Source organism: Enhydra lutris, unplaced genomic scaffold (genome assembly GCF_002288905.1).
Source record: "Enhydra lutris kenyoni isolate GAN:26980312 unplaced genomic scaffold, ASM228890v2 scaffoldscaffold58, whole genome shotgun sequence".
In the NCBI taxonomy this organism is placed as follows: domain Eukaryota; kingdom Metazoa; phylum Chordata; class Mammalia; order Carnivora; family Mustelidae; genus Enhydra; species Enhydra lutris.
Window position 1 is genome coordinate 7,388,859 of NW_019154142.1, and position 13,772 is coordinate 7,402,630.

General features: G+C 37.1%; 1 protein-coding gene across 5 annotated transcripts in view; it reads left to right on the forward strand.

Moving 5' to 3' along the window:
- Nucleotides 1–13,341, forward strand: part of LOC111158258 (sorting nexin 3) — a 62,224-nt gene extending 48,883 nt beyond the window's left edge. For 3 of the 5 annotated variants that reach the window (XM_022520168.1, XM_022520169.1, XM_022520170.1), the window contains exons 2-4: nt 4,565–4,660; nt 10,861–10,985; nt 12,531–13,341. In XM_022520168.1, coding sequence (XP_022375876.1) covers nt 4,565–4,660; nt 10,861–10,985; nt 12,531–12,636 — 327 coding nt within the window. In that variant the 3' untranslated portion in view covers nt 12,637–13,341. The remainder of the gene's footprint in view (nt 1–4,564; nt 4,661–10,860; nt 10,986–12,530) is intronic. The other 2 variants (XM_022520171.1, XM_022520172.1) reach the window with 2 other exon arrangements.
- Nucleotides 13,342–13,772: the final 431 nt, after the last annotated feature.

Genomic DNA, 13,772 nt, shown 5'->3' on the forward strand with positions numbered 1-13,772 from the left:
ACCATATTGAAGTCTGATTTACATTTTTTTTTAAAGATTTTATTTATTTATTTGACAGACAGAGATCACAAGTAGGCAGAGAGGCAGGCAGAGAGAGAGAGGAGGAAGCAGGCTCCCTGCCAAGCAGAGAGCCCGATGCGGGGCTCGATCCCAGAACCCTGGGATCATGACCTGAGCAGAGGCCTTAACCCACTGAGCCACCCAGGCGCCCCTGAGTCTGATTTACATTTAATTTCAGAATTCACCACTTTATTTCTCTCTGGATAAGTCTGTAAAGCATTTTTAAATGAAATCTAAAGTAAAATCTATTAGGAACTTTTGCTTTAATTTGCCTCAGTAGTCTGGCTCTTGTGCATTTTCTTCAAGCCGGATAAACCTTAGAAGTGGCTAGAACAGCTGTTCTTTTTTGTTTGTTTGTTTAAGATATAATTGACATGGGGCACCTGCCTGGCTCAGTCAGAAGAGTTAGTGACTCTTGGTCTCAGAGTTGTTAGTTTGGGCCCCATGTTGGATGGAGAGCTTACCTAACTAAAGAAAACTAAAACTAATAATAATAACAATTGACATATTACATTAGTTTCAGATGTACAGTGTAATGAATGATCCCATATTTGCATACTTTGTGAAATGATCACAGTAAATCTAGTTAACATCTCCTACCATACGTAGTCACAAAAAAATTTTCTTTCTTGTGATGAGAACGGAACCAACTTAGGAACGGCACCCGTTGTTAGGCCCCTCATGCACAAACATGTAGCTCATCTGTCCAGTTCTGTGGCTTCAACTTCGTGGCAATTTCTCTCTTCTGTTTTTCTATTTCAAAGTTGTTTTCCTGTTCAGAGATGTTTATTAATCCTGATGCTCACAGAGACACACCTTAGCCAGATACTCAGGGCATAGTTTAACCTTTTCAGTTTTCCCATGACCTACGCTTTAGTGTACTCAGCATGTAGCTCACACTATTTAACTTTTTCCAAGGTCTTCCTACAGTGTGGCTTATTCCATGTGTTAAGAGAATACTGGCCAAATCCAGTATCAATTCCCTTACACTTTAATTATACAAATGGTATCATAAAATGGTATCATACTGTATGTACTGTTAGGAAACTTATTTTTAAAGATTTTACTTTTTTTTATGTAATCTCTGCCCCCAACATGGGACTTAAATTCATTATACCAAGAACAAAATACACAAAAAAAAAAAAAAAAAAAAAAAAAAAGGCACATGCTCTTAAACTTCTCTTTAACACATCTCAGGCTTTCTGATCAGCCTTTGGCTGAAGTTTAGTTTGTAAAAGCTGTATAATGTTTCATTTATGTTTGTAACAGTTTTATTAGATTTTGTTTGTTTTATTATCACATGAACAATGCTTAAGTAAACTACTGAGATATATAATTATGATATACTGGTATCTTTTTGTGTATGTGGAAATATTTGTAGGATTAATTCCTAGTGGAACTGTTGGCTTAGAGGATATATGCCTTTATTTTATTATTATTTTTAGTTTCAGGGGTAGAATTTAATGATTCATCATTTGCATATAACACCCAGTGCTCATTCCATCAAGTGCCCTCCTTAATGTCACCCAGTTACCGCATCATCAACCCTTCTCCCCTCCAGGAGCCCTCCCTCAATTTGTTTCCTACAGTTAAGAGTCTCTTATGGTTTGCCTCCCTGTTTTCATCTTATTTTTAAGATATATGCATTTGAAAGAGTGATAGGTGTTACCAAAATGCCCTCCTTACAGGTTGTGCCAGTCAACCAGATTTTTCAAGTGTCTGTCCATCTGTCTGTCTCCTCACCATCACTAGGTATTAAAATGTAATACCTGCCAGTCTGAATGAAAATGGGATCTTACTGTTTCAACTAGCATTTCTTGTGTGAGTGAAGTTGGTCGAATGTTATTGGCCTTTAGTCTATGTTCTGCCTGTTTTGTCAGGTTATTCATCTTTTCCTTAATTGGTCTCTAAGTTCTTTACATTTTAATACAATTATCCCTTTGTTTTATGTTGCAAGTATTTTTAACCACATAAATTTTTTGTATTCTTACCCTTTAACCTCCCTAATATAAGCTTCAAAGGGTTAGGGCTCCATCTCAGGCTTTACATTTCCTCAACTTACCTAGCACTAGCCCTTTTATAAATGTTCCCAAATTGTAAAAATAGTTGAATCCTCCTAAACCTGTAGTTAAAAAAAAAAAGAAGTAATCACCCTCACTCTTCTCTATTTAGAAAAACAAAATGGAACATTTTATGAGGGTTAAATAAGTTGAAAGTGACTGAGCAAGAGTTTATAATCAACAGTGGTTTAACGAAAACACCTCCACGTTTTTTCATTTTTATTTTGATCAAGTTGTGTTGATCAGGAGGAAGTTAACAGGCAAACTTACCACTCCAAATGTAATGGGTAAATAATATTAAGAATTACATGATGTGACTTTATCAAAACTTTAAAGCAGTCCTCATGTAAAGAGAAAGCATAGCCAGCTGAGCAGACTAAATAGAAGAATTTTCTTTAACTGTGAACCTTTTTTATATATAATCTAAAAAATTATTAGTTAATCATAGAATGGAACGGACTTTTTCGCCTTCCCACTACCCTTCTATTAAAGTGAATCAGATATAATCATGATTGTGTCAAAAGTTCAAAAGGGAAAATGGAAGGTAAAATGAGCTGAATTGGCACTCTTCCCTCAACATTGTACCTGTAAGCTTGATATGTTGTTTCAGAGATTAACTTTATGGACTTCCGTACCCAGAAGTATGAAAATTCGCAGGGAACTCTTTTCACAAGCTTGATCTTAACGTATTGAATAAAGAGAGCAGCTAATCCCTTTTGTAAAGTAATTTGAGAGGAGGGAATTCAAAATGTAAAATCTCACCTGCAGAAAACACTCAATTCTGTAAAAGCCTTTCTATCTTTAGACACTTACAAAGACTTAATATTTTAATGCGGAAGGGTGAACTTGGTTAAAAAGCCAATGGGTGAAATTAGAGAGAAATAATCCAGTGCTTTCTTTCTGGGAATTATCATCCTGCTCCCCAGGGGACCTAATTTTATTCCCTGTGGGGAACGAGAGTACCGTACACAGCAAGCCAGCATCTCTAAATATAAGCTTGACTTTTAGTATAATAAGAGTCTTGTTAGGTGCAATTTTGCTCTTAGTCATTAATACAATGAACAAATGTTGTGGTTACCTGGGAAAGAAAATCCAAGTGCTTTTAAACCTCCTGTGAGATTTGGTTTCACGCTTGAAACCTATCCAGTGTTATGCCCAGTAGCATCTGTAGAAGATTCCAAGCTATAAGGTATACAGCATGGAGAAGTTAATACGCTTTGGAAAAAACTGAAATATACTACAAAATGGGTTTAAGGCCCTGAATAAAAAGCTTTTCTTGTGCTGAATGACAATTATTTATCAGTGGCATTAAGTTTAACAAATGATCGACATTTTCTGAAGAGTAAGGTTTACATGATGGTTGATGTCTCTTCTGGTGACACTTAACTTTTCTTTTCAGCTGTAAAACGGTTTGCTGTTCTACAAGTACGAAGATCAAATTAGAGACAAAGTATAACCCATGAGTATATAAAATAGCATTTTCAGTATGGTATGGCATTAATTATGTTAGATCATTTCTGTCCCCTATAAACTTTGTGATATTATGTGCACTTTAAATTCTGTTCTTGCTAAAAAAGTCATGGTGGTATACTGCTTCTGCTAATAGCCCTTAATCATGAGCCATTTTAAAGTGGGTTTGGTGGTATATTTTCTCTTTTTCTAGGGATCAGTAAAAGATAACAGAAATCTTTCTTATTACTTTTAGAAGTAGACATAAGTGGTTCTTGCAGTCTTGTAAAGAGCAGTCTCCATTCCAACGTAACCTCAGAGTTCTGGGCATTATGTTTTCAGTTCTTAAACTTGCCCTCAGCCTATAAAGCTGTGGATCTATGAACTTGATCTAATGTGTATGACTCCTGATTTCCTACTAGTAGTAATAGTGCAGACTTTGCACTCTTTCCCTGCTAGTTTCTTGCATTTTTTTTAGAAGACCATTAAGCATAATCCTTTATTCATTTCTTTCATTGTGAAACATCTAATCCAGTCATCACAATAAAATATTTTGTATATCATGTCAAAGTAGTTAAGGTCTCTTCCCCTCTTTGAGCATTGTATGGTACAGTACTGTCTAAACTGGACAGCCATCGGAGCTAGTTTTATCCCACTCCTGTCCACTTGTCCATTTCTACAGCTCACCAAAATAGGAAAAATGCCCTATATTTACAGAACTGACCTCAGGCAGAATGACCTTCTAAAGCATATGTGCAGACGTACGTTTTTAAAAGTTGTACTCCAGCGTAAATAATACACTTGTTTAATGTTTAGCCAAGTTTTATTTTGTTAGAGGTAAAATGTCATCATAATAACTTCATGATTTTCTTAAGGTAACCAGGCTTGCCATATTATCAGTTTGATAAACAGATTCCTCACCCCAGCTCTGTTTTTGAAGTCCCTATCCCATGCTTCAACTTAGGAGTGATTTTTTTTTTTTTTTTTAATTTCAGACAAATCTGCCTATTTTCAAGCTGAAGGAATCTACCGTTAGAAGAAGATACAGTGACTTTGAATGGCTGCGAAGTGAATTAGAAAGAGAGAGCAAGGTAAGAACTATTTGTAATGGGACTTTAAAGCCAAAGACTCTGAATTTTAATGTTTCAGAAAACTTACCTTGAATGAAGGGGGTAAAAGCAAGTATAATTTCTTTTTTTCTGGTAGTTCAGTTTCCTCTTATTTTTTGGGAGTTGGGGGAAGGCTGTAATTTTTCCTTAAAACTCATTCTTCCCTTGTCTACTTTAATGGCCCAGTTGAGGCCTTTACTGACTCACGCTTGGCCAACACTTACTTCTCAGAACTCTTTTGCTATTACTTCCTTCCTTTCCCTCACCTTCCTCTTCAGTCTTGCCCCCCCTTCCCTACACCTTCCTAAGATTCTCTTCCTCAGTACATCTCATATATCATTGTATTTGCAGTTCTTTTTCTTTTACTGATTCATAATACACTTTTTCATCATCACACATGTACATATAACCAGAGTTTTCATAAACCAGTACTTACCTTACCTGTGATATGTGCTGATATTGTTCAGCTTAGCTTTTCAAATGATGGCCATGGTCTCATTGGTTGCTACATGCAATTTAAAAACACTGCTGTATACTTTGGTAAGAGTTATCTTCTCTTAAAATTGAGTGGCTTTGGCTGCAAAAAAAATTAAGGCAAGGCAAGGTCTCATTCTAATGACCCTAATTTCAGCCCAGTGTCAGAAGGACATCAGGAGTTGGTGTGTTGGAGCTCTGAAGCAGGTGAAGGCTAGCTTGTGCTCATTTCTCAAGTGTGATAAGTTGAAATGGAAGGAAAACTTCCTTAACCAGATACCTGTGGCTGTATAGAAGAGCGATATATTACACAAATCATAGCATTCTATAGAAATGTAAAGCAGAATCAGTTGGCTCAAAAGAATATCAAAGAATAAAATACCTATGAATAAAACTAGAAATATAAGACCCATGTAAAGAAAACTTCAAAACTTTACTGAAAGACAAAAGCAGAACTTAATAAATAGAAATGCTACATTCTTGGTTTGGAATATTCACTTTTGAAGATTAATTTATTCTGTAAAAATTTGAGAGCTATCCTGGATGTCTTTTGACTTAACGGATAGATCTGTGAACACATTAAGTCCCCACTTTCATGGTCCTTATAATCAGTTGGGGAAGTTGGCTGGTGGTGATGGGAAAGCAGAAAAAATAGATATCTAGTATGTCGGATGGTGATATGCTCTGAAGAAAGCAAAAACCGGGGCACCTGGGTGGCTCAGTGAGTTAAGCCTCTGCCTTCGGCTCAGGTCATGATCTCAGGGTCCTGGGACCGAGCCCTGCATCCAGCTCTCTGCTCAGCAGGGAGCCTGCTTCCTCCCACCCCCCTGCCTACCTCTCTGCCTACTTGTGATCTCTGTCTGTCAAATAAATAAATACAACCTGTAAAAAAGAAAGAAAGAAAAAGAAAAAACAAAAACCAAGGGAAGTAGGGAGTGCCAGGAGAGTACTCTTTTTTAGAGTTGTCAAAGGAAGGCCTCACTTAGAGGTGACATTTTAGCAGTAGACCTGATCAAAGTAAAGCATTATCTCTCTGATAGAAATCTTAGCGGGTTTTTTTTTATATAAACTTACAGATTTATATATGAGCTTTATAATCAAAGAGAACACCAAGAAGAGTCAAAAATTATTTTCAGCATGTACGGAGCACCTGCAGATATCAGAGTTTCTCTTAAGGCTGCAGTAATTAAAACAGTAGAGATAAGCAGATAGATTAGCAGAATGTAATAGAACTTAGGGGCTGACTTGCATGTTTATTGGAAATTTAGTAACAAAAATAACATTGTCAATCAGTAGGGAAAATAATTTATATTCAGTAAATGGGGTTGAAACATTTTGGCTGTCTATTTAGGAATAAAAATTTATAACTCACTATATATAAATTATAGATGGTTTGAAGATCTAAATGTACAAAACAAGTTAGGAACATTTTGGGTAACAAGAAATTATTTATGACTACAGGGAAGAATTCCCAGCTTTATTGAGATATAATTGACAAATAACACTGTGTAAGCTTAAGGCATGCAACATAATGATTTGTTATATGTATATATTATGAAATAATGATCACAGTAAGCTTAGTTAATATATCCATCACCTCACATAGTGTTAATTTTTTTTTTTATTAACACATAATGTATTATTTGCTTTAGGAGTAGAGGTCTGTGAATCATCAGTCTTACACAATTCACAGTATTCACCATAGCACATACCCTCCCCAATGTCCATAACCATAACCCAATCACCCTATCCCTCCCCCCCCCCCGGTCCCCCGGGTTTTTTTTGGTGGTGGTGAGAAAATTTAAGATCTACTGTCTTAGCAACTTCTAAGTGTACAGTACAGTATTGTTAACTATAGTCACCATGCTCTACATTAGACCCCCAGAACATTTTATAACTGGAAGTTTGTACCCTTTGACCAGCAGCTTGCATTTCCCCCATCCCCCACCCCCTGGCAACCACTAATCTGCTACTCTCTGTTGCTAGGAGTCTGATTTTTTTAGATTCCACACATAAGTGAAATGATGCAGTATTTGTCTGTCTTTGATTGATGGGAAGAAGTGTCTTGATAGGTTTTGGGCTTTGTTTAACATAGCGTGTGGTGCCCCGGAGTGTTTAATAAACATTTGGGGCATGTAGACCTCACTTCTGGAAAAAATAATGGCTTCAGTGACATATAATTCACATGCCATACAGTTCACCCATTTAAAGTAAAATTCATTGGTTCTTAGTATATTCACAAAGTTGTACAACAATCTTTACAGTCAGTTTTAGAACAACTTAGTCATTCCATAAAAGAAACCCCATACCCATTAGTAGTCACTACCAATTTCTCCCTCAGCCCCTCCTCACCCAGGCCTGTACAGGTGCTAATTGACTTTCTGTATGGACTTGCCTGTTCTGAACATTTCATATAAATAGCATAGAGTATGTAGTCTGCTGTGTCTGGCTTCTTTCACAGAGGGTGTTTTTAACATTACTCATTCTTTTTTTTTCCTAGTTCATTTCTTTTTGTTGCCAAATATTCTGTTTTATGGATATGCATTTTATTTATTTATTTTATTTATCCTTTCATCCGTTGGTAGACCTTCGGGTTGTTTCTACTTTTGACTGTTGAAGATAATGCTGCTGTGAATATCTGGTACAAGGTTTTTTGGACATGTGTTTCTGTTTCTCTTGAGTGTATACACAGGAGTGGATTTACTGGGTTCTGTGATAACTGTTTAACTTTAAGGAACTCTCCCAGACTGTTTTCCAAAGCAGCTATACCATTTTTACAATCCCACCAATGTCTGAGAGTCCCACTTTTCTCTCTGTCCTTACCAACACTTACTAGTATCTGTCTTTTTTTTTTTTTTTTTTTTCTTTTAAGACTTACTTGATAGAGAGCGAGTATGTATGCATGCTTTGAGGGCAGGGGGAGAGGGAATCTCAAGCAGAGTCCTGCTGAGTGCAGAGCCCCTTGCGGGGCTTAATCCTACAACCCTAAGATCATGACCTGAGTCGACTGAGATGCGCAGGTGCCTCTACAGGTAGCTGCTTTACTATAGCTGTCCTAGCATGTGTGAGGTGCAGGGTCAGTGTGGTTGAGATTTTCATTTCCCTGAGGGCTGAGGGCTGGTGATGTTGATCATCTTTCCGTGTACTTATTGGTCATTTATATATCTTCTGTGGAGAAACACTTTTTTCAGATCCTTTGCCCGTTTAATAGAATGTTTTGTCTTTTTATTATTGAGTTGTATCTAGAATATATTTAAAAAGTCTTACAAGTTCCTTATCAGACATGTGATTGGCAAAAATCTCCCATTTTATGGATTGTTTTCATATAATTGCTGTCCTTTGAAGGTCAATACTTCACTTTTAATAATAGGCCAGTTAAATATCTGAAGGGTTTCCTGTGAAAGTTGTACTTGTATTACAGTATTGCTAAAAACAGTTATTTTCGTTTATGTATTAGTACTTTTAACCAAAATACGGTTTTTGAGGCTAGAAAGTAGGTGATGTTTAGTATACTTTCCTTTATTATGCTGGCCCAAGTATCTTCCTGTCCACTTCTTACCCCACATGTGCACAAATATCTTTGGATTAATGACTGTTAAATTGGTAAGAACTCTAACAAGATCTTTTCAGACTGCTTAAGCAAAAATAATTTGATGTTGAAGAGGATCTTTGGAATCTTAGCCGAACAAGCCACTCATGATTTTTGTAGATTATTAATCCTACAACCTCACCATCCATTTCAGTGACAGCTTTGAATATTATGTTAGGAAGAATATATCTCTGCAGATAACACATAGTAATCTTAAGTTTCATGCTAAATTATGCCCTGAATTAATGGTAGTTATTTGTTTAGTATAGTTCTGGTTTCTTTTTTTAACAATAGCTTTATACATGGAGGTGTTTTTCCCTGCCCATCAGATAGCCATCGTACTGGAGTTCAGTTAGTGGTCACAGTCTCTGCTTCTCAGTTGTATGGTCGCTGCAGGTTTTAACACTCAACTTTACAAATGCTGATATAGGGAGAGAGATTTGAGAATGCTAAGGCAGAGTTAGGAAAGTAAATCTTCAGACGTCTTAATCATTGATCTTCTGGGGAGAAGAGTAGATGGATCTGGGAAGGAATTAGGAAGTTCATGTTGGGCATTTGGTTTTCTGTTCTCCTTTGCTTTTATTTTGTTCTTTGCTATTCTGTATGAAGTTGTGTTGATCTTTTTTTTTTTTTAAGTTTTTATTTATTTATTTGGCAGAGATCACAAGTAGGCAGAGAGGCAGGCAGAGAGAGAGAGGGAAGCAGGCTCCCTGCTGAGCAGAGAGCCCAATGCAGGGCTTGATCCCAGGACCCTGAGATCATGACCTGAGCTGAAGGCAGAGGCTTAACCCACTGAGCCACCCAGGCGCCCTGTGTTGATCTTTCTTTTTTCACCCTAGTTCATTTCTTTTTGTTTTAGGATAGAAACTGCATCAAGGGTTTAAAATTTTTAGAATGCATATAATTTTATTACTGGTGTTTACTGTTTATATTTCTTCTTGTCTGAATTGATTCCTTACACCTTTTCTGTTTTGTGTAAGATACGGATCCAGCTAAATGGTTAGTCATATAACAGGTCTTTGAGCTTCTGTTTTGTGCCCAGGCTTTCTTAAAATTTTAAGGCCTGAGACGAGATCGTTATTTGAAGGCATTAATAGCATAAGTTGGTGGTTTTCCACCAGGGGCAGTTTTGTCCCCCAGGAGACATGTGACAATGTCTGGAGACAGTTTTTATTGTCACAACAAGGGGGTGCTCCTGGGTGCTACTCAGTCTGGTGGGTAGAGGCCTGTGATGCTGTTAAGCATTATGCAGTGTGCAAGAAAGCCCCCTCCCCACCCCACCCCCAGAGAATGACCTGGTTCAAAATGTTAATAGTGCCATAGTTTGAGAAACCAAACTCACCTGTGAAATAGAGCTTTGTGCTGTTTAACTCAGACAAATATTTGAGCTCCAGGTAATTCCTAGAAGAGAGAGATCAGTATGAGTTGGTCCTAGAGGACAGTTAGGCTTTGAAGGGGAAAATTCGGATATTCCTATGTCAGAAGAAAGAAATTGACAGGTCCTTGGGGAGAGAGAAGGTAGTGGATGTGGGAGAAAGTTGACCTGTTTCTTAGCCTAGAAAATGGTAGAGTGGTGACAGAATTGTTGAGTATTTTATTTTTTAAATGCTGCTCGAACACAGGTAGGAAAGACTATTTGCAGATGGTATGAGGTGGAAGAGACAGACCGTGGAATTCTTACCTGCCCAGGCTGGAGAGAGTCTGTTACTATTGTAATTGAAAGTTGATTGTGGTCTCTGCAGTTTCAACTGTAGGGAGCATTATCTCTCCTAAGTGGCAGCCGGACTGTCTGGAGGCATCACAGCCTTTACTGTAGCATTGCTCGAGTGTTCTCTCGGTACACTTGAGCCTCGACAGGTTCAGGGAAAACGATAATTAAGCTGCAGGCCATGCCATTGAGGAGCCGTAGTCTGATGGATTATTCTGCGTTTCGGTTATCTTGCCTCCAAACGTTGAATCTTTTTTCATTGTGTTTTTTACTGATTTTCTTTTATATTTAAACTGGTGTAACAGTGGAATGGCTGTCCTAGTGAACGTATACTTGTCTTCATGTTGTGCGCTATAAATTTTCACAACCCGGTCAGCATCTTCAAGAGCTTTCTTTCCTGTGTTTTTTCAGGTTGTAGTTCCCCCGCTCCCTGGAAAAGCGTTTTTGCGTCAGCTTCCTTTTAGAGGAGATGATGGAATATTTGATGATAATTTTATTGAAGAAAGGAAGCAAGGACTGGAGCAGTTTATAAACAAGTGAGTACTTTCTGTACCTCAAGGTTTAAGAGGGAATAGTGTTCTGAGACGACTTCAGGTGAATACTAGCTGAACGGTAACAGTACTTTTCTTTTTGGTCATTTCCTAACTGTTTGTGCCATTTGAATAAAGTAGAAGTATGTAACAAGTTGAAGATCATGTGATAAATATTAACACACTTGAGTGATTAAAATGAGTAGCTTTGTGTTGACCTAAGTTTTGTATTTGTTTTTCATAGTTAATTTATGCAAATTACATTTAAAATTGCAGCATTTAAAAATTACAGTTTTACTTATGATTCTTTCTCATTTAAGGTATGTTCTAGCATGAAAAATAAAACTTAGAATACACATGCAATCATTTTGTTTGATTGCAGATGGAGGTATTATCAGCATGTCTTACGTAAAGGTACACATTTAAAATGTTCATGGCAGGGGCACCTGGGTGGCTCAGTGGGTTAAAGCCTCTGCCTTCGGCTCAGGTCATGGTCCCAGGGTCCTGGGATCGAGGCCTGCTTCGGGCTCTCTGCTCAGCAGGGAGCCTGCTTCCTCCTCTCTCTCTCTCTCTGCCTGCCTCTCTGCCTACTTGTGATCTCTCTCTCTGTCAAAAAAAAAAAAAAATTAAAAAAATAAAATGTTCATGGCAGAATGTATTTTTTTCAAAATGTAAGAAGACCTGAGATTTTGGTTTTTAAACCAAAATTTCTGCTTTTAATTTTACTCTTTTGGAAATACAGCGGTTTTTAAAAACCAAAGTAATAGAATTATGCCAGGAAAGGGATCGCTGTAATTGTGCATTGGCCTTAAATTTGACCAAATAAAATCAAATGCTGGAGAACATGGTTGTGTGAGCTTATGTATTAATCAACACTTCAGTTTTTACCTAGTAATAAAGATTGAAGATCTGTGAGTGGTTAAACAGGAGGGAAAGTTGTACAAAGCCTTAAACTTTTACTTATCACGTCACTTTTGTTGTCTTACGAACATGCTTTCCTTTAGGAGAAGGGAACGCCAGCTGAGGTGGTTTTGTAATTCAGAGATAGAAGTCTGGTCACCCATCTGTATCTTATGTGTAGTCTGCAATGGAAACCTTTAAAGCAAGCCAAAAAGAAAAAACTGGACACTTACACCTCTTTCTTAATATTTTGAGCTTTTAGTGAACTTCAGTATATTTCTAATTCTGATCCTGTATCTTTTCCTTCTTTAAAATGTGTTCGTAGATTTAATGACATGTTTCACTTTTGACATTAAAATTCATTTAGGTTTCTTGTGAATATACCCAGTAATATATAAAGAAGTGAATTGGTCACGTGTTCCAGAAGCAGTGCAGAGCAGGTGATTAAATGTTTTCTAAATGACCCCAGTGAGCCAAAGGAAAGGAAGTATCAACCATTTGCTGAGAGAGCATAGCCTTGTGAGCAGTCCAGAATAACACGTATTATTACTAAATCGTACATGCTTTTTAAACCTTAGAAAATGTGTGTTTGACCCCCCCAGGCTCGCTTTTGAAAAATACTGGACTAAGTGTGTGTTTTTTAATTTCTAGGGTTGCTGGTCATCCTCTGGCACAGAATGAACGTTGTCTTCACATGTTTTTACAGGATGAAATTATAGATAAAAGCTATACTCCATCTAAAATAAGACATGCCTGAAATTTGGTGAGAAGGGGCAAAAAAACAAAAAACAAAAAAACAAAAAAAAAAACAAAAAAACAAAAAAAAAACACACCTCTCCGTGACTATTAATGGTTCATACGCACCAGTGAAGAAGTTCTAACTAACTCTCAGCATGCCGCACAAAAAACTGGTATAACATGCCCTTGGTATACTAACATCCATACGCTCAGTTTGGTTTGGTTTGGTTTTGGCAGTTGACAAGAAGTTAATTTGCTTTAGTGAAAATCCCTCCTTCCAGCCTTTCTATATAAATAGCTCTTCCTTGCTGTTTTAATGTGGTCCCCACGATCGCCTCGCAGACCTGTTACTCCAGTATAACCCGCAGTGTCCTAACTAAAGTTACTGACTTGGTCTTATCTGCACAGTTTTTGTGTCCTGTTTGCTTCTTGAATCTGATTAACTAGAATATTTCTCTTATCCTTTTTAATATGTGATGTCCCTTGACCTAATTTATGTGTAGAAGCACTACACCATTGGTTTCCAGTCCCCTGTGTGTAAGATACACACTGTGTGCAGAAAGTCTCCCTTCAGGCTTGTAATGCCCTTCGCGTGGAAGATTAATGAGGGAAATCTTTATATTCTGTATAAAAACAAAATCAAATTTATATACTAAAATCATTTGTCTAAAAATTTAAGTTGTTTTCAAATAAAAAATAAAAAAGCATTTCTGATATGCACTGATTGTGTTGCCTCCGACTGCTTCCCCCCCCCACCCTTTTACGGCTTTCCTGCTTAACTCACTGTTGAGAGGGATTATTTACTAATTATATACTTCTCATTCCTGTAACTCCATTCCTTCTAAACAGTGGTGATATCAAATATGCTACCACCCTTTGAATTGGGGTATTTTCTTTTATACAACAAAAAAGTGATGTACTAGAAAAAGCATTCCTTAAAGCTTACTGAGTTGTTATGAAGCACTTTGTGTATTTGAAAATGCTTTATAATCTTAAGTCATTCTTCTTAAAAGGCCTTTTAAGATAAGTCAGTACTGTGCCTCCTATTTTTCACAGGAATTTTTTTCCTAGTTTTCTGAGTGATTTGTTTAAACACACTTAGCAAGGGTATAATAACCCTTTTCTTGGTCAGCAGAGTCACGCTTTCTCTTTAAT